Consider the following 27,724-nt stretch of genomic DNA (forward strand, 5'->3'; position numbering starts at 1 on the left):
TAATGTAAATTATTTGCTTATAAGAGTACATCATCAGGATTAGACAGAAAAACAGCAAACCAACGTTCATTTACCTTATGTGAGAGAACTATTCAAACATGTGTCGCTTCCATGAATCGTGATATAACCATTCACAAATTTGATTTCCCCGGTTTCCCAGCAACCCACCATACCAGGAATTATTACTGTTCTCTCTGGTTCCACAGCATGCTGCGCTCAAATAACTTTTGTAAGATGTACATAAATGAACAATAAAAGTCTTTATTTATACATATATTTTTTTAACCTTTATTTACATGGGATTCATAGTACTTGCAGGTAAAGAGTTCATATTTTGGCGGGTGGTCTAGCCAGAGCCTCACCCGGCCCAGCGTCTTTGTGTGGTCGCATGTGGCTGTTCCCGCCACCACGCGACCCCAAACACCTAAAAACATTACTGTATCTACCTATTACTTCGTATATAACGAATAACACCGTTTCTTTGATCGAAGGAGAACCTGTCTGGGCATCAAGAAGGCTAATTTCACGGACACAGTGGTGAGAGTTTAGTGTTTTAGCAGTGTTGGGGACCGGCGTTGATCAGCTGATCTGACAGGGAACAGCGGGCGGCGGCGTTGGCGGTGGAGACACACTGACACAGAGTCATGGAAAACTAGGTACAGTTTCAGCATCTTGAGCCTCCTTTCATTGGTATGTGAGTACACGTGTGGGGAAAGGTACCATCTTTAAAGTGATGAGAAGAAAGGGGTCGTAAGGTGTGCGTGAGTGAATAAAAGTGCCATTGTTTGAGGGGTTGTGGCGAGGCAGGTTCTGGTGGCTGCTGGCTGGCTCAGCTGTGCGAGGTGAAGGAGGAATAAAACCAAAGATGAATTATAATTTTCAGAAAGTAATGCAATCGACATTTAGTGGTAGATACTATAACCCATACATTGCTAATGGAATTGGTAGAACATTCATTTTGATTTACTGTAAGATATTGGGAGATAAGTGATATATGTAATTAATGACAACGTGAACTTTAGTTTAATGTTGATTTTCTTCTATAATTCAAGATTACGGGAAATTAAAATTGTTTATCGTCATGAAAGAAATATGATGTTTAAATAATGTAATTAAATTCTTAAAAATGTGAAATATAAAGTAATAAGCAGACTTACCAGAGCACTCGTGGTGGTGGTAAACCAGAAAAATCAGGCATGATGCTGAAAGGGAGATGATATGGATTGTTTTGATGTTTCAAAGCACCAGTGGTTCTGTATTAGGAGACCAAGTGGTAGATAACCCAGCTCATACATTTCTTGTTTGCTTCTTAGTGATAAATATGCTATCAACTTTGAGATAGTCATGATAAACAATGAATAACTGAACAGTTATTATCAAAATGGGAATTTAAGCGTAAAAATATTGTCTCTATTCAGTTACTAGATACACAAAAAGATGTGTCAGTAGAATATATTCCAAATAGTCAACTTTGTAAACATTGACATTGATTACAAAAAGAAATAAAAGAAAAATATCAATGGGTGAATTTTCTGTAAACCATTGAGGGACCAATTTGCTTGAACCAAACCATTGAGAAGTATATGGAGATTGGCATGATGGTAGTATTAACATTTAGTACAGCAACACAGTTCAGGAATGTTGTTATTCAAACTAAGAGGAATGTTCAGTAGTTTAATAGAGTTTATTTATTTATTTATTTATTTTCACAGTCACTGCAACAGACCTGAGCAAGACTGTATGGCCACATAGGTGTTAATTCTGTGGTGAATAGATATTGGATAGAATTCATAACTCACACATTTTAACTGATTGGTAGTAATAAAGCATTCTAAACTGACAGTATATGGTTTTTAGATCTAGGTAATAACTAGACTAATATATTTTCCATGCATTATCATTCTCTAAATTTTTAGTGTTTGCCAAACAAATTGCCTTGTGCTATGTTGTATCTTAGTTTGTTTCATGATGTGGCAGGGTGCTGTGTGTTTTGTTGTTGGGTGAAAATGCTGGAGGAGGGGAGGATGACTGGTTATGTTGAAGCATTATAGACAATTTCTCAGTGTTTCAATGATGCTCTGCAAGGGACCATGAGACTCAAAGTAAACATGAGTGACACATTCATGGTTAGGCCGAGATGAGCATCTAGGCTGGGAGATATTTGGTCAGCTTTGACTATCCCATAGCTATACTCTTAAGTTTCAACCCCATTGCCATAACTCATGATTTCCTGATGTGCTTAGAGAAATAATTTTGTCTTTATATATATATATATATATATATATATATATATATATATATATATATATATATATATATATATATCAATGCTGAGTATAAAGGGAATAAGTATGTGCTTGTATGGATTGTAAGTGTCATGTAATGGGGTTCTGCTCAAAAAGATATGTATTTTATTAACTCCTTGCTGTTCCATTTATTCCACTGTGATACTGCTTTCAAATTCATCTATTCCCCTTATTGTTGCATTCCATGATATCTGGTGCTGCTTTTTAGGATTCTTTAAAATTTTATGAAATTTTGTTTCCACTCAACTTACCATTGTCTTACTCCAAATGGTCAGCAAGGTAATGGCAACCCCAAGCAGACTTTTATATGCTTCATAATAACAAATCTCCAATGCAATTAATTTCCTGACTGAATAGTTTTAGAAGAGCCACTGATTTGGGCAACAGTCATCATGTTAATGGCATACAGAACCATACATACCCATTAGTAATAAGGAGCAAAGGCTGCAATGACCCTCTTCTATACTCAGACTCTGCTGTTACTTTTAATTTCTTATGAGTAGCTTAGAAGTAATAATTCTTGTAGTAACATAAGAATTGGGAGTAGTCATAATTACTTTTATTGTGTTGGTCAAAGTAGCAACAAAACTTTGCTAACTGTTGCTTCTCTCTTGCAGCCTCTTTGCATAAGACTTATTGTCTAAGGTTTATTGTTTTTGCATTGTATCCCCTTTGCAACAGCTATGGATCATGACTCATTCAATCATTTCACAGGTAAAGTGAGATACACTCAATGTTCACTTCTCCATGATATATGAAATTTCTTAAGATTGTTATGATACGTGCAAAATTGACCTTTCTATTTATAACTTCTTACTTTAGTGTTTTAGATAGCAGAAGTTCGTTGGGTTTTGAAAACTTAATATTCGCATATTATGTGAAATGAATATATACAGAGGGGGAGCAGCCAGGACCAAAATGGCTTATTAAGTGTAAGATTCAAGTTGCCAGGCAATCCTAGGTGTGTTTTCTTGGAGTGAACATGGTATCAGTCTGCTAGTGTGGGAGTTTACAGATGGGGGCCCACAGGTTTGAGTGACATGTGGTTTGAGATGGCTGTGGCTTTATTGCCTTTCAAACTGTAACCCATGTTCACTTAACATAAATAGTTACATGACTTGAATTGTGATTACTATCCAATAGTTCTGCTTAAATGTCTTGCACACCTGTTAAATTTGCATTCCATAAAGAGATATAGGTTAAGAGGGAAGCAGATTGAAGTCTTTAAGATGTAGGAATTATGACAAAGGGGAACCTAAGCAAAATTCTTAGAATCAGTAACTAAATAAAACAATAAATAACAGGTTCAAACAAAAAAAAGATAAGTTTAAGAAAAGTAGAAGGAAATGCATTCTCAAGTAGAATGGTAGATGAATAGCTCACTTGTTAGTGCTGAATCATTAGGGAGCTTTATAAGAAGATGAGAAAGATACATGAATGGTTATGATGTGGAAATAAGTAGGTATGTTTCATACTGGGGACTACCAGTCAGGGCTGCCCGCGGTATAGGCAAATGCTAAGGGCGCTGTCCATCCAGAGGGTGCCACAAATGGGGGGAGGAAAAAAATGTAACTTCCACTATTCTTAAAACTAATTGGTCTTAATATGGAGTTGATAAGCCCACAGTAATTTAACTGCATAGCAAAGCCTATTAAATAGGAATAATAATAATGATGATGACACGTTACCTTCTTAACTCCCACCCCCTAACTAAATCTTGCCTAGGGCACCCCTAACTAAAATCTTGCCTAGGGTGCCAAATTGGTTAGGGCCGGGCCTGCTGTCTTATAGGCCTGATGGCTTCTTGCAGCTTGCCATTATTATTATTATTTTTTATTTATTTATTTATTTATTTTTTTTTTATGGGATACATTCTGTACAAGATACTTTTCATGTAATACCAAAGTAACATTTTTGTAATAATTATGAGATGTTGTAAAGAGGAACCAATCTTGGAAGATTTTAATGTGACACCATAAATTTCCACTTTGTGCTATGCAGAATATTTTTTTTCTTTTTATGATAAGATTTTTTTGTGGCCAAGGACAACAAAAAGATAAAAAAAAAGGCACACTCAGTTGCCAGTATCCTTACAGATCCAAAAGGATTAGCAAGAATATCTGGAAACCTCCTCCCTCTTAATTAAATGGTCAAGTCGTAGGAAGTTGGAAATACAGACATAGGCAGGAGGTTCCAGAGTTTACCAGAGAAAGCAATGAATGATTGACAGTACTGGTTAACTATTGCAATAGAGAGTAGGACAGAATAGGGATGAAAAGAAGGAAGCCTTGTAGGAGGAGTTAGCAAGATCAGAAGAGCAGTTAGCATGAAAATAGCAGTAGAAGATAGCAGGAGATGCAGCATTCTGGTGGTGAGATATAGCCTTAAGACAGTCAGTCAGGAGGGGAATTGATGAGACAAAAAGCTTTAATTCTACTCTATCTAATAGAACTGTCCGAGAGGAACCTCCTCCCCCATCTATGCGAAGGGTACTCCATACGTGAGCAGATGAGACCCTTGTACAGAATTAACAGTTGGGAGGGTGAGAAAAACTGGCAGAGGCACCTCAGAATATCGAACTTCATAGAAACTGTTTTAGCAAGAGATGAGATATGAAGTTTCCAGTTAAGATTATGAGTAAAGGACAGGCCGAGGATATTCAGAGTAGAAGAGAGGAACAATTGAGTGTCATTGAAGAAAAGGGGATGGTTGCCTGGAAGGTTGTGTTGAGCTGATAGGTGAAGGAATTGAGCTTTTGAGGCATTGAACACTACTAAGTTTTCTCTGCCCCAATCAGGAATCTCAGAGAGATCTGAAGTCAAGCATTCTATACGATGTCCTCTGTGATCTGTTGACTTCCTGAAGGATTGGTCATCTCTGAAAAGACATGGAAAGGTGTAGGATCATATCATCAGCGTAAGAGTAGATAGGGAAATAAGTTTGGTTAAGAAGATCATTGATGAATAATAGAAGAGTGGGTAACAAAACAGAACCCTGAGGAACACCACTGTTAGTGGATTTAGAAAAACAGTGGCCATCTACCACAGCAACTACAGAATGGCCAGAGAGGAAACTTGATACAAGATTGCAGAGAGAAAGATGAAAGCTGCAGGAGGGTGGTTTTGAGATCAAGGCTTTGTGCCGGAGATGAGTTGGGTCCTATTTTAAACTCATATCACAAGATGTGTATGGAATAAATCATAACTATAATAATAATTAGGTACTTGTGGTGTTGACTCCACCTGTCTGTGCAGTTACCACTCCAACCCTAGAGTGAACTGACTTGACCAGCCAGGACACAAGAGTGGCAGCAGTACAGCTTGAGGGATTTAAGACATGGATGGCAGCACCACCAGCCTATATCCATTGCTGAGAGTATTGGAAGACATTCAGTGTTGTTGTTCTATTATCAAATAAAAAACCCGTTACATTGTATAAGGACTAAATATCTTGGAATAATTACAGTTAGTTACAATATGAGTGAGATGATCATATCCATGTCGATGGTGAAAGTGACAGGAACAGCCAGTAGTAACCTTAGTATCAATTTAGGTTGTATTCTCTATATGAACCTAGTAGTAACTGAGGCTTCTTTTTTACTTGTACATACATAGTGTACATGTACATAGTGTACATATCTTTGATAAATTGCCTACTTAATAAAAACTTCCAAAGGAAGTGAGTGAGTGTTAGCAAAGAAGATTAGACAGTTGTCTGGCAGGAGTTGAGTTCTAGAGATAAGACCAGTGTTTTTGTGTGGTTCAGAAGCTATGGAAAGATAATATGCAGTGGATGCACCACGGCAACTGTGTGAGTCATACTATTCGTTATCATTCATTGCAAGTCTCCTCAAAGATAACAGTCTCCTAAAGCAGACATATGAGTCACAGCACTAACATGGTTTCTGCCGTGCTCTGTCTGCAAGTCTTTCAATCTGGAAATCATCCTATTTTTTGCACTATCTATTTTACTCCAATTTAATTCATTCTAACCTATGTAACCTGCCTATTTTTATTTGTGCTTGGAGATAGGAAAGCCATTAGAACATTTGCAAAGGAATATTCAAATTTTAGAATAAACATTTAAATGAACTATCAAGGGACAGGTGGAGATGGAAATGTATGAAGTGTATGTGGTTCAAGGGCCAGATAGCAGATGGGGCAAAGGATGGGCTTGTCTCCCTTTGACTGTAAATATTGTTAAGATTGGGTGGGCAGAGAAGAGGTGGAGAAATCTATTAATTTATAATTTATACAAATTTTTAATAACTTTCCAAGAAGATGAATTAAACAAGGGTTTCTTTACATAGTGTCAGATGATCATTAATTGGCTTCATATTCTGACTCTTATAGAACAGACCTTCTCTCTCTCTCTCTCTCTCTCTCTCTCTCTCTCTCTCTCTCTCTCTCTCTCTCTCTCTCTCTCTCTCTCTCTCTCTCTCTCTCTCTCTCTCTCTCTCTCTCTCATTAGAAGTGAGAATACACTCTGGTTCACTCCCTTCATGATGCAGGTGTGTACACATTGTTAGGTGGAATGGAGGAGGTGAGAGGCAACAAGTGGAAAGTTCATGCCAATGACTGAACAGATGCTCAGATGTAGGAACCTTTTTGGCTGATGGTGGGCCTGAATTCTGAGTGTTTCTGTTAGTATCATCTTTATTGCTAAATCACTTTCATGTGTAGTATTTGTTAGATGCCATTTGGGGAATCCAGAAGAAGTAACATTTTGTTAATTGTAAAGTTAATTTCAATCTTCACAATAACTTGTGTGTGTTCTTGTGGAGGTGTGTGCTTAATGTACTATTACTTCATTGTTATAGGAATTAATGTACATTTTTTTTCACAGGCAGTGATTGATGTCTGCCTCATCTACTGGTGCCCTCGGGTCAGACTCTGTCCCCGTGCCCCCCCCTGCCCCCCCTGCTTCATCTAGCCCCCAGACCCCAACTCCTCCACCCAGTGTTTCCACCGGATCTGCCCCGCCAGCACGGAGCTCGTCCAGTGGCCCACGACAGTCAAACTCGGGAGGATCCTCTGCGACGCCAGAAGCACGTCCTCCTCACCCAAAGATGTCCAAAGCACTCAGTACAAGTGCTAAAGGTAATACTTTGCTTGTTGGAGTGTTCCAATGTGTGTCAAGAGTTGTGTATAGTATGTAAGTGTTTGTTTCATTCTTTTCTACACAATTATTTGGTAATAAATATGAATTGTATAATTTGAAAATTTTTTTGCTTATTCTTTTAGATTTGCATAACAATTCAAATTAAGTTCTCTCTCTCTCTCTCTCTCTCTCTCTCTCTCTCTCTCTCTCTCTCTCTCTCTCTCTCTCTCTCTCTCTCTCTCTCTCTCTCTCTCTCTCTCTCTCTTTTCTCTCTCTCTCTCTTTCTCTCTTTCTCTCTCTCTCTCTCTCTCTTTTCTCTCTTTTCTCTCTCTCTCTCTCTCTCTCTCTCTCTCTCTCTCTCTCTCTCTCTCTCTCTCTCTCTCTCTCTCTCTCTCTCTCTCTCTCTCTCTCTCTCTCTCTCTCTCTCTCTCTCTCTCTCTCTCTCTCTCTCTCTCTCTCTCTCTCTCTCTCTCTCTCTCTCTCTCTCTCTCTCTCTCTCTCTCTCTCTCTCTCTCTCTCTCTCTCTCTCTCTCTCTCTCTCTCTCTCTCTCTCTCTCTCTCTCTCTCTCTCTCTCTCTCTCTCTCTCTCTCTCTCTCTCTCTCTCTCTCTCTCTCTCTCTCTCTCTCTCTCTCTCTCTCTCTCTCTCTCTCTCTCTCTCTCTCTCTCTCTCTCTCTCTCTCTCTCTCTCTCTCTCTCTCTCTCTCTCTCTCTCTCTCTCTCTCTCTCTCTCTCTCTCTCTCTCTCTCTCTCTCTCTCTCTCTCTCTCTCTCTCTCTCTCTCTCTCTCTCTCTCTCTCTCTCTCTCTCTCTCTCTGTATTGTAGATTTTTTATCTTTTCTTAGTTACAGAGATGTAGAATCTTTTATCAATGATGCTTTTGTTTTAGTTAATTTACTCTTGTCTTTGATGTTTTTTGTCAAGAACTGCAGTGTTTTATAATTTGTAACATTCCACAGGATACAGAAAGAGCTGGCAGAGATCACACTGGATCCTCCCCCAAATTGCAGTGCCGGACCCAAGGGAGACAACTTGTATGAGTGGGTGTCCACCATCCTTGGACCTCCGGGGTCTGTATACGAAGGAGGAGTGTTCTTCCTTGACATACACTTCTCAGCGGAATATCCCTTTAAACCCCCCAAGGTACGTTGCCGAGTTGGTATGAGTGAATTCTAGTGTTGAACGAGAATGTATTATGTAAATGTTTAAGTAACCATTACCCATTGTGGATTTGCTTGGAACTTTATTTCATCTTATTGCTTGCTATTTTGATAAGTTTTATAGGAACCTTTTCTTGTTAATAGTTTTTGTGAGGTAAAAGAAAATATGTATATATGGAGAAAGCTGCCACAACATGGGATATTTTTGCCTTTACTATTTTAATTAAATAAATTTATGATAGCATTCTGAGTCAATCAAGTGGCCTAATGGCACTGGTGGAAAAGAACATGGAAAAACAGATTAATTTATATTTTTTTGGTAGATTTCAAACAATTGATTAAATCTTACATAAGTTCTCTTTGAACCCCTGTAGCTCTTTAACACAAAGCCTGTTATTCTTGGAGTTGTGGGATCCCGATACAGAATGATGAATACGTTGACCCTTGTATGCATGAATAAATTTCTTTATATTGGTTTGGTGGTCCCAGGCTTACTCTATTTTAAGAAAACACCATTTAACCATTGTTGGTGTTGCATTCAAGTGGTGTGTATCACTGGTGTTTTGATCAATACTATAGCTAATTACCAAAAATTCATCACAAATATTGATAGTACTGATAAATTTTGTTTCTTATATTAATTGAACATATGAAAGCCAAAGACTGGCCACTTCACTAAAGGATTATACCCTCAAAGTACATATTGAAATTTGGCTCACATCCTTTCCCCAAACACAAAATTTAGCTGAATACCATGAGCTCACTGTGTTATAAAGATATTTCTCACCCTAGAAGATACATACTTAATTTTTTATGACTTTTCTGTCAACACACATGGCTGTTGGGAAATTGATATCTTTACTTCAGCATTTCATACCACACATGAATAGTTATTTCATACATGGCAAGCCTAAGCACCATTGTAATTTCACATAATACAGCGTGAGGCGCGGATACTTCCTGATTTGAGAATGAAATAAAAACCTGTTCACACTTCACAATTCTTTATTCTTCTTTTATGCCTTTCACACAACATGGGAGATTTACTTTTACACTGTTTTAAAGACAATATCTTTTAAATGTCCACCTCCATTGTCAATACACTGATTCAGACGATTTCGGAAGCTTTGGTCTACTCTCTCCAGCATGTTGAGCAGTATATTGGCTATTTCAGTTCGGATGGCGTTCTGTAGGTCTTCCAGGGTCTGTGGATGGTTGTTATAAACCAGGGATTTGAGATATCCCCACAGGAAATGATCACAGGAGGCTAAATCAGTGTGTGCCCACACTGCCCGCATTTCAATGGGATTCCTGAGAGAAGCTTTTCCCGACCGACTGATTTCCCTGAGAGGAGACTTAAACTGGCCTGCGCGCTCACCTGATTTAGCCCCCTGTGATCATTTCCTGTGGGGATATCTCAAATTCCTGGTTTATAACGACCATCCACAGACCCTGGAAGACCTACAGAATGCCATCCGAACTGAAATAGCCAATATACCGCTCAATATGCTGGAGAGTAGACCAAAGCTTCCGAAATCGTCTGAATCAGTGTATTGACAATGGAGGTGGACATTTAAAAGATATTGTCTTTAAAACAGTGTAAAAGTAAATCTCCCATGTTGTGTTAAAGGCATAAAAGAAGAATAAAGAATTGTGAAGTGTGAACAGGTTTTCATTTCATTCTCAAATCGGGAAGTATCCGCGCCCCATCCTGTATAAAGGATATCACAATGGGACGTAGCACTTTACATACCCATCAACATTGGAGTTATTCGTACCTCAGTATATGAGTCTTTTGAGGTATTCCCCAATTCATATAATAACTGGAGAACACCTAATAGTAAAGGAGAGCTGGTATGATTTGGACACTTTTCTTTTAACATTTTTAGAGAAAAAACTAAGCAGCAAAATAATTCTGCTGATGCTAAAATAATCCATCATCTTTTGTTCCTTTACTATAACTATATCACACGTTTAGCGACTTTGAGTATTTAGCAGAAGTGGCTGAAACATAAGTTTCTAAAGTGTGAACCATTCTTACCCGTGGTGATGGCTTGGTCATAGAGGTGGGATGGTTCAGTTACTTGCATTGCTCAACACCTGTCATCATTATGCAGATTGGATTGGCTAATAAACATGCAACTTTCACTTTTAAGACATATTTATTTTCAACTACAAAAATATCCTGTATGATGTGCTTTTGTTTCTTGCTGAAAAAAATAAAAATGAAAATGCAAAAATTAAAATCTCCAGAATTATGGTTCCTCCTTTTACATTCACAAAAAGTGATTATGATGAAAAAATAACATGTATCCGAGTTAATGCAGCAAATTATAATTCAGTTTGTTAAATCTGTTACATCCCCTCCCAGAGTGTCCGAGTCATCCTCTCTTTTTTTTAAACAACAAAAGCAACACACACACATAGCATCAACACCATGCCGCCTTAACTTACGGCAATATTTTCGTAAAATGCATCACTGTTTCACCATAGTGATATACCCTACTGGTTCTTGACATATTCATAGAATGATAGCTTATGATATACAATGTAGATAATACATAGAAAGATAAGAAAAACACCGTTCTTAATCTGAATCGAAAAACACAACAGGTTCCATGTGGTCTGGCTAAACAAAGTTTTGCACATCCTAGCAAAATCTCATGAGTCTAAGACCCCATACGCTTTACAGAATATTTGATGGACGGACCATCCCATTGTCCAAGTCACACTGGCTCTTCCCTAATCAGTGGATTAGAAATATCCATGATTTCATTTATCCTTAATGATTTACCTCTCATTTCTGGTCTCACCTTGACCTATGATATTTTCTTTAACTAATCCCACATACTCTAGAGATCTAACATGGTGTATGTATATATATATATATATATATATATATATATATATATATATATATATATATATATATATATATATATATATATATATATATATATATATATATATATATATATATATATATATATATATATATATATATATATATATATATATATATATATATATATATAGGCAATCCCCGCTTAACAAACAGGTTATGTTCCTAAAAAATTTTCGTTAAGTGAATTTTCATTAAGCGAACCAATTATAACAAGTTTAACCCTTAACTTGAACTTCCATTGAGAGCAAACAAAACGAGAGTGCATCATAGTACAGTGAAAGGTTTAATGAAAGTAAAAAAATATGAAGTTAAACATTTAGGCAGTTTGATTTAAGTCATTATAATGTACACTAATGTATGTATGTAAGTAACTTTATAATGTTGATGATCTTAAACTTATGAAGGGAGGGAGAGTGGAGTAGGAAAGACACTATCTGGCAACTGTGGAATGTTTACAAAGGGTGCATCATTTTACTGCATACAAAACTTATGTACCACATTTCCACAAGGCTTTCCATTTTATCCATTGCAGAGTCATGAGTTCAGATGGTTCTTTTAGCTTGCAAGGAAGATACGGTCTCACCAGTCTTTTTAATAGTCTGCTGACTTGAAAACTAGTAGAGACAGTAGATGGAGTCAAGCCATGGTGGTGAGCAATGCTATTAGTTTTCTTGTCTCGTGTCTGTGAATAATATCCAGCTTCACTTTGAGAGTAAAGCCTTGTTCACACAGGGCGGTTTGCATAGCGCGGTTGGAAACGCGTGGTAGCATTTTCAATGATAGCTTATGGAATCGTTCACACACAGCAGTTTGGAAATGTGGCTATTTCCAAATGCCGCGGTTGCAAGATTTTCCTCACCACTGTGCAGTTTGCCAGCGTGTCGAGATACACACAAACATATTACATCGTTCACATAGGGCAGTGCACCGTGCAGTTTGAGGGCACTGAGCGACATTATTGGCTGTATGCCAGCCAATGAGAGAACAGAATGTGCGTTACTATGACAATTTTGGGCTCTGCCCATGATGAGTTACGTAATAAGTAAATTCTTGGTTAAGTTAGATCCATAGTTAGGTTAAGCATTTCATTGTTTTAATTTCCCCCCCCCCCTGTATATTTTCAGTGTAAATTTTTTGTTGCACTGCCAAATTAATAAACCGTATATTATTGTTATTATTATTATTGTTATTGTTATTATTATTATTATTATTATTATTAATACCATTCAGTGACTGCATTACCGCTGTCTGCTGAGGAATGGAGAGGGATCAGTTTGACACTTATTTATTAATCAGTGAAATTGAAAATCGCCCATTGACATGTTTGACATTGACAGAAATCCTGCATGTGTATGTGTGTCACGGAAAGAGCATACTATAGTCTTTCCACTGTATGAAGTCCGTTCAGGGTGGGATAGGTATGGTCGTTTACAACTAGCCATGCTGCCGAATCAAACTTCGTACATGCGTCTCTCTCTTATTTATCATCCATGTGCTGTTTGAAAGTGATATTTTATGTATTGCGTGTATAGTAAAAGAAGTTACATAGTACAATGAGTGTCTATGTTTACAATGATAACGACGATTTGTATAAATTCTATGGCATGTGGCAGCGTTTTTTTCCCATGTTGCCACGTTGGTGGTGGTGGTATATATATATATATATATATATATATATATATATATATATATATATATATATATATATATATATATATATATATATATATATATATATATATATATATATATATATATATATATATATATATATATACACACACACACACACACACACACACACACACACACACACACACACACACACACACACACACACACACACACACACACACACACAAAAGGGATTTTCTGAAAGTTTGAGAGAAAATGGACCAAAAACTAAGGCGCTGGAGTATTATTTATTATTATTCATTTCGACTTTTTTCCACACTACCTAAATAATAATAATAATAATAATAATAATAATAACAACAACAAAGAGAGAGAGATTAACAGATGGGTGGTGGGTTGGTACTTAATCTGATAATTGGGAGTCGAACTGGCAACGTCGCACTCATGGGAATTCCAGAATGTGCCCTGCCCTGAACGGACTTCATAGAGTGGACGCACTATAGTATATAAACTGAGTGTCCTTTTATTTAGTTATTTTTTTCTTGCTCTGTATTTTCACTTCAAGAAATGAGTATTTTATTTGTATTCAATTTACTGTCAACTGGAACTTTAGATGTCACTTGTTTTCTTTTTGGTTTTATATATGAATATTTTTTTTCTTTAATAAAACTTGTCATAGGACTCATCTTAATGTTATGACAAGTTTGTGTTGTGGACAGATGGAATCCCTCACCCTAGTGTTGTTTGAAGATATTTCCTCTTGATTAGTTCCAGCAAGTTGTCAAATGATTTCAACGACATTCTCAAATAATTGAAAAACATTTTGTCATGCTCTCTCAAAGAAGGATATGGGGTGGTAAACATGCCGTAGGTAAATCTGTCATGTAGAATTGGATGAACCCAATGTTGCCTTTGCCTCTGCTTGAACCGTTTCAAGCGGCGATGCAACAACCAAGCACACACTACTTCCTCCACATCCATCCTGACACTGTATAATATGCCTGTGAAAAAACAAAAAACAAATAAAAGTGGCTCATCCGCCGCAGTTACGTAACGGCGTAAAACGCCTAGTGTGAACGATGCCAGCGTGAAACGCACGGCAGCCGCCGCAGTGCAAACCACCCTGTGTGAACAAGGCCTAAGAGACTTCTTGGTCTTCTTAGCAATGCTAGGCTACATTGCAGGGCATTTTGGTGGCATGTTGAGCGAGGGAAGACAAGCTGGTGCTGATGCTGTTATTGTTTTGAACTAGGTAGGGGGGAGTGAGTGTTACGCGTTTTGTCCACGAGAGGCGCTGGTGTATTCAAAAGCCTGTTGGCTTGCGGCGGGCTTTCAAACTTGGAAAAAATTACCTGGATAAAATTTCGTTAAAGCGAGTTTGGTGTTCGTTAAACGAGTAGATGGTAGTAAAAGGAAACATTTTTTATAGCGAAATTTTGTTGTGTGAACGTTTGTTAAGTGGGGGTTGCCTGTATTTTTTTGGAGGGTACACATTTCAGTTCAGTTTTATCCTCAACTACAGATGGTTCACAGCCCTGATACATATCTCCTTAATCTAAAACATCTTGTGATTATGATTTTTCGGGTGACTGCCCGAAGAAAAGCCTTGAACTTAATTTTTATTTAGTCAAGATACTAGGTGTATTCTTCCACCTTTGCGTGGGTATTTTTCAAACCTTGGCATTCCTTTAAACTTTGAAGAAAAATTATAGATACAAAAAAGTGAAATAATTTATCAAAGGTAATAGTGTTACTGAATTATTTATATGGTCTTTTCATTATTTTTTTTATTTCTCAGTTACCCTCACAGTTTGTGCCATGATACACACGCGCATGCCATGCACATACGTGTGCGCACGCACACACACACACACACACACACACACACACACACACACACACACACACACACACACACACACACACACACACACACACACCGGCCGGGAATCGAACCCGGTCCTCTGGCTTCACAAGCCAGAGGACCGGGTTCGATTCCCGGCCGGTGGAGATATTTGGGTGTCTCTCGCGTGTAGCCCCTGTTCACCTAGCAGTGAGTAGGTACGGGATGTAAATCGAGGAGTTGTGACCTTGTTGTCCCGGTGTGTGGTGTGTGCCTGGTCTCAGGCCTATCCAAAGATCGGAAATAATGAGCTCTGAGCTCGTACCGTAGGGTAACGTCTGGCTGTCTCGTCAGAGACTGCAGCAGATCAAACAGTGAAACACACACACACACACACACACACACACACACACACACACACACACACACACACACACACACACACACACACACACACACACACACACCCGGTAGCTCAGTGGTTAGAGCACTGGCTTTACAAGCCAGAGGACCGGGGTTCGATTCCCTGGCCAGGTGGAGATATTTGGGTGTGTCTCCTTTCACGTGTAGCCCCTGTTCACCTAGCAGTGAGTAGGTATGGGATGTAAATCGAGGAGTTGTGACCTTGTTGTCCTGGTGTGTGGTGTGTGCCTGGTCTCAGGCCTATCCGAAGATCGGAAATAATGAGCTCTGAGCTCGCTCCATAGGGTAACGTCTGGCTGTCTCGTCAGAGACTGCAGCAGATCAAACAGTGAAACACACACACACACACACACACACACAGAGAGAGAAGATAGTCTCTCTCTCTCTCTCTCTCTCTCTCTCTCTCTCTCTCTCTCTCTCTCTCTCTCTCTCTCTCTCTCTCTCTCTCTCTCTCTCTCTCTCTCTCTCTCTCTCTCTCTCAATATAGGTTCAGGAAAGATGCAAATTCTTTAAGTTTATTAATTTATAATTGCATGGAATGGTTCCAGTACATATATCTTGTAGGTATGATTGAGTATATAGAATAAATGCATTTTTTTTTCAGGTCACGTTCCGGACCCGCATCTACCACTGCAACATAAACTCTCAAGGGGTGATATGCTTGGATATCCTCAAGGACAACTGGTCTCCTGCATTAACTATTTCAAAAGTCCTCCTGTCAATTTGCTCCTTACTGACTGACTGCAATCCAGGTGAGTCTATACAGTTTACTGGTTTATAGACAACAAATTGTTTTAGGAGTAATGTCAATATAATGTGGGCTTTACTACTTTATGGGCGCCTTTGGGACGTAGATCCATGAAAACCTAGTGTTTGACTGTATTCTCAATGTGTTTCATATGAGAGAAGACTTGTGACAGCTTAATGAATTCAATGAGTATTGCTTCAGTGTGTTTAAGATTCCTGTTGTGTTTCATCACAGACTTCTACACCACTGCACACTTCTAATTTATTTTTAATTTAATTTCATTTAATTTCTTTGCTAATTATTTTTTAGGAACTAGCCAAGGGCAACAAAATAAAGAAAAACAAATTATACTTGGGTTCCAGCTCTAACTTTTTTTATAAGAGGGGAGAACTGGCCAAGGGGCAACTAAAAAAATAAAAAAAAAGGCCCACTCAGTTGCCAGTCCCCCTTACAGATTTGAAAGTGTTAGCCAAAGAACAGGGATAAATGTCTTGAAACCTTCTTAAATAAGTCAAATCATAGAAAGTTGGAAATACAGACACATTTAGGGGAGTTCCAGAGTTTACCAGAGAAAGGTATGAATGATTGAAACTACTGGTTAACTCTTGCATATGAGTGTTTGAACAGAATAGGGGTGAAAGGAAGAAGAAAGTCTTGTGCACCGAGGCTGGAGGAGAAGAGGCATGCATTTAGCAAGATCAAAAGAGCAATTAGCATGAAAATAGTGGTAGAAGATAGCAAGAGATAAAACTGAAGACAGTCAAAGGAAGGGAGTTGAGGAAAAAGCTTTTGATTTCACCCTATCAAATAGAACTGTGAGTGGAAACTCCTCCCCCCCCCCTACATGTTAGGAGTATTCCATACATGGGTGGATGAGGCCCTTGTACAGAGTTAGAAGTTGGGGGATGAGAAAAACTGCCAGAGTCACCTCAGAATGCCTAACTTCATAGAAGCTGTTTTAGCAAGAGATGAGATGTGAAGTTTCCAGTGTATAATATAAATAAAGAACAGACTGAGGATATTCATTGTAGAAGAGGGGTACAGTTGAGTGTCGTTGAAGAAGAGGGGATAGTTGCCTGGAAGGTTGTATCAAGTTGATAGATGGAGGAATTTAGTTTTGAGGCATTGAACACTACTGCCCCAATCAGAAATCTTAGAAAGATCTGATGTCAGGCATTCTGTGGCGTCCCTGTTGACTTCCTAAAGGGTTTGGTCATCTCTGAAAAGATATGGAAAGGTGTAGGATGGTATCATCAGTGTTAGAGTAAATAGGGGAAGTTCAGTTAATAAGATGATTAATAGGAAGAGAGTGGGTGACAGGACAGAACTGTGAGGAACACCACTGTTAATAAATTAAGGAGAAGAACAGTGGCCATCTGCCACAGCAACAATGGAAAGGTAAGAGAGGAAACTTTGAGATAAAGTTGCAGAGAGAAGGATATAAGCCATAGGAGGGTAGTTTAGAGACCAAACTTTGTGTCAGACTCTATCACAAACTTTTGATATGTCAAACACAACAGCAAAAGTTTCACCAAAATCTTTAAGAGAAGATGACAAAGACTTAGTAAGGAAAGCCAGATCACCAGTAAAGCAGCCCTTATGGAAGCCATACTGGTAATCAGATAGAAAATTGTGAAATGACCAATGTTTAAGAATCTTCTTATTGAGGATAGATTTAAAAACTTTAGGACAGAAGTTTGAGAGATTAGAATGGTCATCCCCATCTTGTCCATATGGCTTGATTCACACTATCACTCCAGTCTCGCTCCACTCTCGCTCTGGTCACTGTCCTGGTGCATTCACACGTCTGGTCCGCTCTTGTTCCTATCATTTCCTCCATCTCAACACCAGTGGAAGTCATGTGTGACTATTCTTGAGCCGATTTGGCAGTGACGAAGGAGAAAGAAAGCAAAGTAGAAAAAAAAAGAGAGATCATAGCTTCATCCTATGTTGCAGGAGATTAAGAATGAAGGAGAATTCCATACTTTGTTTTCTCACCTTATTGATGATGAGAGTAAATTTCACTGCTACTTCAGAATGAACATCGAAACATTTGAGAAAATCCTATAAAAATTTGAGGAAGATCTGAAAAAAGAAAAACATTTTTATAATCATTTACCAAGCTTTTGCATGATCCCATTGCATTTTCTTTTCATTATCCATGTTTTCATTAGAAAGGCAGCAGGACAGGAGTAGAGCAGGACTGTGTTCACACTGATGCTCACGCTTCACTCTTGCTCTGGTCAAAATATCTTTTGAATGTATTGTGAGTGGAGCAAGAGCAAAGCGTGAGCGGCAGTGTGAATGCTTCCATTGAAATGCATGTAATAACATTGGACTGGACCATGAGCTGAGCGAGACCGGAGCGATAGTGTGAATCAAGCCTAAGCCTTCCAAGGGTTTAGGCCAACAAGAGCATGGGAAACATCTTTACAAAGAATTTTAATGGAAGGCATGAAATAGTCATAGGGAGGAGGAGAGGGAGGGACAAGTCCAGAATCACCCATGGTAGAGTTATTAGAAAAAGGTTTGAGAGAAGAGTTCAGCTTTAGAGACAGATGAGATGGCAGTGGTGCCATCAAGGTGAAATAAAGGAGGGAAAGATGGATAAGTAAAGTTATTGGAGATGATTTTGACGAGATGCCAGAAGTCGAGGGGGATTGGAGTTTTAAGGATTTTGACATTTTCTACTTATGAGTGTTTGGCAAGTTGAAGAACAGACTGGCATGATTCTGGGCAGAAATATAAAGTGCATGAGATTCAGGTGATGAAAGGCTCAAGTACCTTTTGTGGGCAACCTTTCTAGAAAGAATGAGGAATGTACTCCTCCATGCCAGACACTATCACCTCTGTTACGCATTCATCACATAGAGATGGGTCTCTGAGACAGAAACAGTAATCATTCTAGGGAAAATCAGCATAATACCTCCTCAGATCCCACAACTGGCAGAGGGAAAAATGTCAGAGTCACCTCCACTTTGGGGGATCCTGAAGAGGAATTGGAGAAATAGGACAAGATACAAATATGAGATTGTGATCAGAGTAGCTCAACAGAGAAGATTGGGTAACAGTATAAGCAGAAAGATTAGAGGTAAGGAAAAGGTCAAGAATGCTGGCCATATTTCTAAGACGGTCAGGAATACGAGTAGGGTGTTGCACCAGTTGCTCTAGGTCATGGAGGATAGCAAAGTTGAAGGCTAGTTCATCAGGATGGTCAGTGAAGGGGGAGGGAAACCAAAGCTGGTGGTTAACATTGAAATCTCCATGGATGGAGATCTCCATGAAAGGATAGAGCAGGGGGTTCCCAACTGAAGTCTTGGCCAGGGGGTCATGTAGCCTTGCCAGAAATAGCTTGGGATAATATTGATTTGATCTCATCAGTTACTTTTTTTTATGCTTCTCCCCCCACCCCTCCCCTGCAAAACAAAATGTGTGCTACATTAGTTCAATGTCATTAGGTGATATTATGGGTGTATTTATGCATGCCTGTTTCTTTTCCTCGCCTTCCCAGAAAATAAAAGGAAAATTAAGCTGGTGATAGTAGGGGGTCACATAGGTTTCAAACTTTTAGGTAAGGGGTCGTGAGTGTCAAAAGGTTAGGAACCACTGGGATAGAGGGACAGAATGTGCTCTGCTGTAGAAGTTAAATAGTCAAAGAATTTCTTATAGTCAGAGGAATTAGGGGAGAGATAAGACAGCACAAATAAATATAGTTAGAGAATGACTGAGTCAAAAAAGTCATGTGGTGGAAAACTCTGAAGATTCAAGAGTGTAGGCACGAGAGAAAGTTGAATTGCGCACATAAACACAACATCCAGCTTTGGTACAAAAAAAATGAGGATAGATAAAGTAGGAGGGAACAAAAAAGGGGTTACTGTCATTTGCCTCAGACAACTTTGTTTTATTGAGGAAAAGATGAGGTTGAGTAGAGAAGTGGTATTCTACAGATTGGAGACTAGATCTAAGACTGCGAATGTTGCAGAAATTATAAAGAAAAAGTAAAGGGGGGTGTCAAGACATTTATGATCAATACTGAGACAGCAGTCCGACATGAGAGCATTTATGATCTGCTCCCCAGAAGGGGACTCCGAGACTTTTGTTAGAGTTGTCATTTTTTTAAATTTTAAGTGAAGGATGTGTGTGTCATAAGTGCATGTAGTTTTGTGTGAAGGGGGGTAGAGTTGTCTTTAGAGGGTAGGCTGTGACTGTCCCTTTGAGTTGTGAGATACAAAGGGAAACATTAAACAATTTCACAACTAGCTTTGAAGATAAGTTCACAGTACCCTCTGAATTGATCCACACCAGAACTTGGCAGATTAGGACCAGTCCAGATCAAAACTAGTGCTGTTTGACCTCACTGGAATAAAATTATCATTTTGGTAGGGGTCTACTACCTCCTCCTGTTTTGCTATGTCTGTAGGTGTATTCACACAAAAACACGTAATGTAACCTCTTGTATATTCTCTCTTACTGAAATCATGTGACTAAGTGAAGTATCACTGTAAAGTAGGTAACATTAGAAATTCTTTCATATTGGTTTTAGGCTACATCACCATTGTTAGAATGAATATGGAATACTGAGGTGGGAACTCTGAATACACATTATTCTCTTCTGTTATTTAACAGTGAAAAAGCATCACCTTTATGGTTTATGTGAAACACACCCATAAAAAACTCAACTTTTGTTTTATTGTAAAAAATCAGTGGTTAGCTTTACTTGCTAAATTTAGCAATGAACTACCATCCATGCTAGAATGCTGCAGATACACTGTGTAACAAAAGAAAAGATGAAAAACAGAAAACAATGCTAATTCAATTTTCTAGAGTGCAAAGAATGTTGCTTTAGTATTCACTACATACTGTCTGCTGTGTTACTCATTGAATTGTAAACACTGGCTCAGGTGAAATGAGGTTACGGCTTCCTTGCCAAAAAGCCACCATAGGAAATGACTGACAACTTTTCCAATGCCTTCTCAAATGACCGTTTTTCTGAGGAGGTGCTGGATGATATTTTCTTCTTTTTGTGAGATGAGGATGCTGTGACAGGTTGTAATGGATATGTCTGTAGTGGTGGTTGCAGTAGCAAGGTCTGGTTGTGGGGGGGTAGTGGTGGTGGTGACAGGTACCAGTGATAAGGCAGATCAGATATAATATAGTAATTTTTCCCTCTTGACCACTTGCTGCATGTTTTCTCTTCACACTCTTTCCCTTTTGTGCTGTAGCTGACTTCAGGCCTAATGATTGATTCAGAGGCAAAAGAGTCTTGGCTTGGAGAGTGACAGGAGAAGACTAATGTGGTGCATGGTGCTAGATTTGCACCTCTTACTGCACCTCTTACTGTTGATGGTGAACCCGACACCATTCTTCTTTGCCAATGCTTGCCATAGAAGTGGCCTTTACCTATGAGAGGATTTTTTTCCCTTTCCCTTCATGAGAGGTTTCTGATGAACCATCAGCAGCATTGTGTTCACAAGCAATATCAAATCCATCATCATTGCAAACACTCACTGTGGTATCACTGTCACCCACAATGATGGTGTTTGTCAATGTCTTGTGTAATTCTGCTTCAATTTCATTAATCTTTATGCCCTTCCTAATGTCTGTTATGGGTGATATGATCAAAGTGTTCGTTACTTTAAACATTCTCTCTCTCTCTCTCTCTCTCTCTCTCTCTCTCTCTCTCTCTCTCTCTCTCTCTCTCTCTCTCTCTCTCTCTCTCTCTCTCTCTCTCTCTCTCTCTCTCTCTCTCTCTCTCTCTCTCTCTCTCTCTCTCTCTCTCTCTCTCTCTCTCTCTCTCTCTCTCTCTCTCTCTTTTTCAGTTGAAATGAAGACTATTTCCTCCCTCAGTCTAATATGGACTACTATGGATTTGTTCTTGTGTTGATAAACAGATTATTAGTGCTGCATATATTCACATTCTTCCTGTGATTACATTGGTTTTTACTCTTATGGAGTGAAATTATAAAATAAAAAATTTTCTTTCTCTTTCATCACAGGAAGATCTGTCTGTTTCGAAGGAAATGCTATCCGTATCTTTTGTAGTGAATTATGTTAGATATGTTTTGATGGTCTTTTTCATTCATTCAAAGATACCTCTTCAGGCTTGAAACTTATCCATAGGATAGCTTACTTATTTCTTGTGGGGAAATGTGTCCTTAATTGTTGTTTTGTTGTTTCCAGCTGATCCACTGGTAGGGAGCATTGCCACACAGTTCCTTCAGAATCGGGAAGAACACGATAGGATTGCCCGGCTCTGGACCAAACGCTATGCTACGTGATCACATGTGTCTAGTGTCAACAGGGTATTAAGACATCTTTTGCACCATGCCAGTATGTCTTGGACGCAATATATCGGTGTCAAAATTTTGTGATTTATGTTGAGATAGTATTTATTTTATTGAAGCACTACCTAAATACCTGAGGACATTCAGAGGTCTATTTGGCATGGTGGAAAAGTGTGTGGTCATCATTCATTACCTCATTTTCAAGATTTCCACGCTTTGTAAAGCTCACTTCTGTTTTGTTTATATTTTTATGAGATTAATGGAACCGAAGACTTTTCAGTGTTTCCAATACCTCTGCTGTTATTTTTCCCTTGGTTACTAATTACTTCATCAATAGTTTTTGGCACTACTCTTTAATGGCAGTGCACCCTCTCCATCTCAATTCTCCACACAGCTGCCTCTAGCAAATATTTGTCTTTTTTTATGTAACAGTGCTACTAGTCTAATTGCAGTGTTATCTGTGTGTTTTTACTATGTGAATGAAGCACTTCCATTATTCATAGTGCTTGGAGGGAATGTCATCACCCCATTATGATGAGAGTGCTGAGCTACTTCCTTTTATGTTGTATTTTTTTTTCTTTTCTTTTATTGTGTTTGAATTAACACACGCCAAAGTGTTGTGAGGGAGTGAACACTCTACATAGTGTAAATGATTAGCATAATTCCCTTCAAAATACTCTGAAGAAGCAAGTGTTTCTGTTGGATCAGGAGAGAGAAAGAGAGAGAGATGCTCCTGTGGTCAGTGTAATGAAGTTGATGCTCTTCCAACAGCACTGTCCTCACAGCACTGTGAAGCTGCTGATGCTGTCCATCAATTTGAAGTGGTGTTTGATACCATTATGTTGTGGAACAGCACATCTGCTTCCTGAGTAGTGTGCAGGTTGAAGTGCTGCCTCCACAAGGTTGTGACATTTATGTCTGTAAAGGCAAGAAGTTTTTGTTTCCAAAATCATTTTGAGGACATTAGAGTTATTTGCAAAAAATTGGATTTTATTGCAATGATGCAGTTTCTTTTTCCTGCTGTGGTGGTGGAATGCATTATGTTCATGTAACTTAGTGAGGGAAAGACATATCCATTCATCTTGTTTAGGGCTGAGGAAGTATACTGTATGAAATTTTAATACACTGTTACCATAACCTCCAGAGAATAGTTTGATTCAGAAAGAGTAAGTCATGTGTTTTTGTGGGATTGAAGATGGATTACTCATCATTAGGGCTTCTCAAGATTCATAATCTCAACCATATGAATTAGGTTCATCTTGTTATTTCATATTCAAATGGTAGTCATTTGTATGTGTATTCAAGTGCTCCATAAGGCATTGCTACATATAATTTTCATGTATATTTTAGGTTTGTAAAGCCCTGAAAATAAGAACTGTCATTAAGTGTAAGCTTAGTCGTAAGTCATTACATTTTTAATTGTAGAATTGATAATAACAAGGTTTCCTAATCCAGATTTTTGTTTTTCATTATTTGGACTATTCTGTGTGCTTCAGCCACAAAGCATGACATCACTGAATTATTTCTCAGGCTGTGAGTTTGCAATGAGTATAAGTGAATTTAAAAATGGAAATCTTAAGAATTCCTTCACTTACTTGTACTTTTAAGTTGCTCAGTGATGTAACTTGGCCAAAAGAGTTAAGCTTTTTAGTGTTGTTTTGTCAACTGGAGAACTTGAATTATGTCCCAATTGTCATGCAACAATACCTCATTGTTTGCCATTATGTATCTTGTGTAGACATTTAGCTTACACTGTGTTACGGGAAGTGCACAAGAACTGACAAGGTGTAATATATGAGTATCTTGTGTTGAATAATGAATGCTGTGGTGAACTTTTTTCCTCGCGATAAGAAAACTCTTGGTTGGCATATCTTCTGGCATATGAACTTCTGTAGTTTTGCAAAGAGAAGGCTGACTTGATCCTCAAATATAGACTTGCACCTTGCTGGCCACAGAGACTGATGGTGCTGGTGTACAGAAATACTGAGCAGTGTGGGAGAGCAGACAGGCATGCAATTTTCATGGACTTTTTTTTTTTTTATTTATTTTTTTATTGTAATTACTATAGAGTAGAACATACACAGTGACTTGTAATCTATATGAAGTTTTAAGCAGAGTAAGCAATAGGTATTACACTATGACCTGCCATAAGAATGAAAATAATGTAAAGTCCCATGTGGCCCTAGATGACCAGAGACCTGAAGTAAGGAATAATTTTTTTGAGGTGAGCATATAGTGATAATTTTGTGGTTGGTGAGAGAGGTCACATTTAAGTCTTTTGATTTGACATGATGGACTCAAGAGGATGCAAGCTGTACTCCCATATCTACTCAAGAAATTTGTTTGTATTTTGAGCAGACCAATACACAAGTATTAATATTTATTGACCTCTGGTGCTGTGTAGGGAAATACTAATGTAGAGTAGCAAGTGTGTAATTACATGGGGAATTCTATATTTAATTTGATGTTTCTGCTGTTGCAGGTATTATAGTCATTATTTTGGTAAATGAAGAAATGTATTCAGTGTTTCAAGGACAGTATTGACATTTTCATACTGTGAAAAAGTATCTCTTTGATGGGCTTTATTTCTTATAAGGTAGCGTAAGTAAGCTGAAAATCGTCCTTATTTCCATCCCTTACATAAAAGAGAAAATGTGTCAGAACAGCAGATTATTTCATGCATCAAACTTGTTGGCATCTTTTAGATTACCACATTCCTCTAGTTTTGTTTAAGACCACTCAGTTGCTAAACAAGGCAGGCCCTCCCACAAACTGGTTGAAAGCAAAGTGGACTTTAAAATAGTTGACTCTGCTCTTTATTCCTGCTTCAAGTTTTGAGAAAGATTTGGAAACTAATATATAACCTGTGCTGTATCCTCAACGTGTCATTTTTCATAGTCATCTTAAGTTTCACTGACACATGGAAGATTTAATACAAGAGAGGGTGAGAGTAGATATGGAACTGATGGTAAAGGAAGTCTTGGTGCATGCTGTCAGTATTGAAGAAATCAGGATTTTTTATGACAATTTGATATAATCTTTACCAACTTATCTTTAGATGTATCATGCGTTTTAGAGAGTTGTGGTGCCGCAATAAGAAGGCTGTACAATTTCAGCTAGGGATATAAGAGGGCTTCTTCTCCCACTGAGTTGTCGTGAGCCAGGATCGAACTCGCAACCTCTTGGCCATGAGTTGAGTTCTGTATCTCAGAGTTTTTGGCCTTATAAGCAACACTACCTAAAAAAAGTTAGGTTGCAGGATATTGTTTTGTACAGTGTCATTCAATGCATTACAAGTGATGTGTTTCAGAGAAACAAACATGGAATGACTATTATGTTCCCATATTTATTTGTCAATATAAGACACTAGTGTGATTTATAAGAACTTGATGTGAATAGGCTGCCTGCTGTGTAATCCCTGTGTTGTGGGAGGGCCTGTTGTACCATGAACTGACTCATCCTGTCTCATTTGGACTCTGCTGCTGGGTGACCTGCAGATAGTGCTGTGTATTGGTCTAATCTTAGTTCCGAATAAAACATGTAATGAACAGATTACCTCCTTTTCTCCTGAGTGTTTCTAACTAGAGGTTTACTTAGGAGTGGAACTACGAACTCCCTAAATTATGAAGATTTTCTCAGTTTTGATAAATAATAGATAATGTCACTGATGGCATTAATTAGTATTATTGTGATGAAGTAGAATAAAAATCAGTACATGTAAATTGCAGAATTTTGTATTCTTGAATGGTATTTGTTTGAAATTCTATGCATGCTTTAATTTTGTTGTTTCATTAAGAACATTGTAGTTTTCAGTAGCACTCTAGCTTTAGTTTCCTCTGTGTGATGAAGAAAGGTGATGGTATGTAAGATGTATTAATAGATAGGATAGTTGATAATTGTCTTAACTTCATTGATGGTTTGCTTTTGGGTCTGTCATTCCATCCTCAGCCAAATGTTATTTACAAGCATGTATGATTTATATTATAATAGCATGAACATAATGCTGGACACAACCTTGATGAGACCATCCAGTAGGACTGATGTGCTGCATGCTGTCATTGTGTATTGTCCAGTCATTTTGTATAAAAGAATGTTAAAAGAAATGTATCCTTGTGCCTCTTTAATTCTTAGCTTTTCAGTTTGTATGCTTCAATCATATGATTTCATAACCTTTTTAGAGGACTATATTCTGCTTAATATATATTTATTGTTGATTAGGTTTGTGAGTTAAATTTTTGTTTGTTTATTTCTTAGTGTGTTTTTATGTTTGACTTTTTATTTTACTTTTTTTTTTTATTACTGTTTGACAGTGACCCAAAATGATAATACTTTCAGTTGATCTGAAGCTATGATGGGAGTACCGTCAGCATGTGTGTATGAAGCTTCCTCAGAGGTATGGAGTGCATACACGTCAGCAAAAACAGAACTGACCCGAACACATTGTAATGAGAGGCAGTCTGAGAGGTACAGATTCATTGTTACAGAAAAGACTCCTAGTGGTAAATATAGAACAGCAATCTTTAGTGTTGGTGGAACATTTAATGAACATACAACATAACGGTGAGTAAAACCTGTCCACGTGCAGCATTCTAGAAGAGTTGAGTAACAAAAAAAAAAATAAAATAAAATACGAAGAAGTGGGTGTGAGGTTGAAACGTGCACACAGCTGAAGCATCAATGGGAACAATATGAAGATGCTGTACAAAGAGGTCTCGTACCTTGGTTAACTTTGGCGGGAATTCTTAAGAACATGAATCCTGCATTATTTCCAGATTCACAAAAGAAGGAAGTAGTGTGTTGATAGGTTGGACTTTTTTTTATTTTCATTTTCATTTTTTTTTTTTTATTACTGTTACACGCTGAATAGTAACATAAGGGGCGGATTGTTAAAACCAGCACAATCGAATTTTGGCTGTCGATGGATTGTCATAAAAATGCTGTGTAGTTTAGTAAAATGAATTTAACACAAGGCAGGACGCATGCACGTGACATTACGTATGTTATGCATATCAATCTGTTATTACAGTCTGTACATCATGGTGCTGTGGCTACTGGCTTGACTATAAATCATCAAGCTTCAACTATGTTCGAATTAGGATTAGTTCATTCGGCTCGGATTACCCATTTGTAGCTACCCACCTTTCATCCTTCCTTCGTGGTGATAATTTATATTGTACTACATAGGTACCTGGAAAAGCACAATGTGGAAACCTAGACGTTACAATGGTCGTATGTGACGATAAGGATGTCATTCACAAGCTCTGATATCGGTGAGTCATATGTATGAAAGGCAAAGCTGCCTGCCATTATAGTGTAACCAGTT

The 27,724-nt window shown here is 38.1% G+C and overlaps 1 protein-coding gene across 2 annotated transcripts; it reads left to right on the forward strand.

Moving 5' to 3' along the window:
• Nucleotides 1-385: 385 nt before the first annotated feature.
• On the forward strand, nt 386-25,949 carry LOC123498538 (ubiquitin-conjugating enzyme E2 E1-like). 2 transcript variants are annotated; one of them, XM_045245719.1, is made up of 5 exons: nt 386-537; nt 7,152-7,404; nt 8,361-8,546; nt 15,974-16,121; nt 22,298-25,949. In XM_045245719.1, the coding sequence occupies exons 2-5, from the start codon at nt 7,162-7,164 to the stop codon at nt 22,393-22,395; spliced, it is 675 nt and encodes a 224-aa protein (XP_045101654.1). In that variant the 5' UTR covers nt 386-537; nt 7,152-7,161; the 3' UTR covers nt 22,396-25,949. The 2 variants fall into 2 exon arrangements, with proteins under 2 accessions (XP_045101654.1, XP_045101653.1); XM_045245718.1 differs by having other exon boundaries at nt 389-656.
• The last annotated feature ends 1,775 nt before the right edge of the window (nt 25,950-27,724 follow it).

Source organism: Portunus trituberculatus, chromosome 48 (genome assembly GCF_017591435.1).
Source record: "Portunus trituberculatus isolate SZX2019 chromosome 48, ASM1759143v1, whole genome shotgun sequence".
In the NCBI taxonomy this organism is placed as follows: domain Eukaryota; kingdom Metazoa; phylum Arthropoda; class Malacostraca; order Decapoda; family Portunidae; genus Portunus; species Portunus trituberculatus.

Excerpts from the sequence above, each read along its gene's own strand:
- LOC123498538 (XM_045245719.1), top strand. The coding sequence starts at position 7,162 with ATGTCTGCCTCATCTACTGGTGCCCTCGGGTCAGACTCTGTCCCCGTG. Across the intron at positions 8,547-15,973 it reads ATCCCTTTAAACCCCCCAAG|GTCACGTTCCGGACCCGCAT; the intron begins GTACGTTGCCGA and ends TTTTTTTTTCAG. Across the intron at positions 16,122-22,297 it reads ACTGACTGACTGCAATCCAG|CTGATCCACTGGTAGGGAGC; the intron begins GTGAGTCTATAC and ends TGTTGTTTCCAG.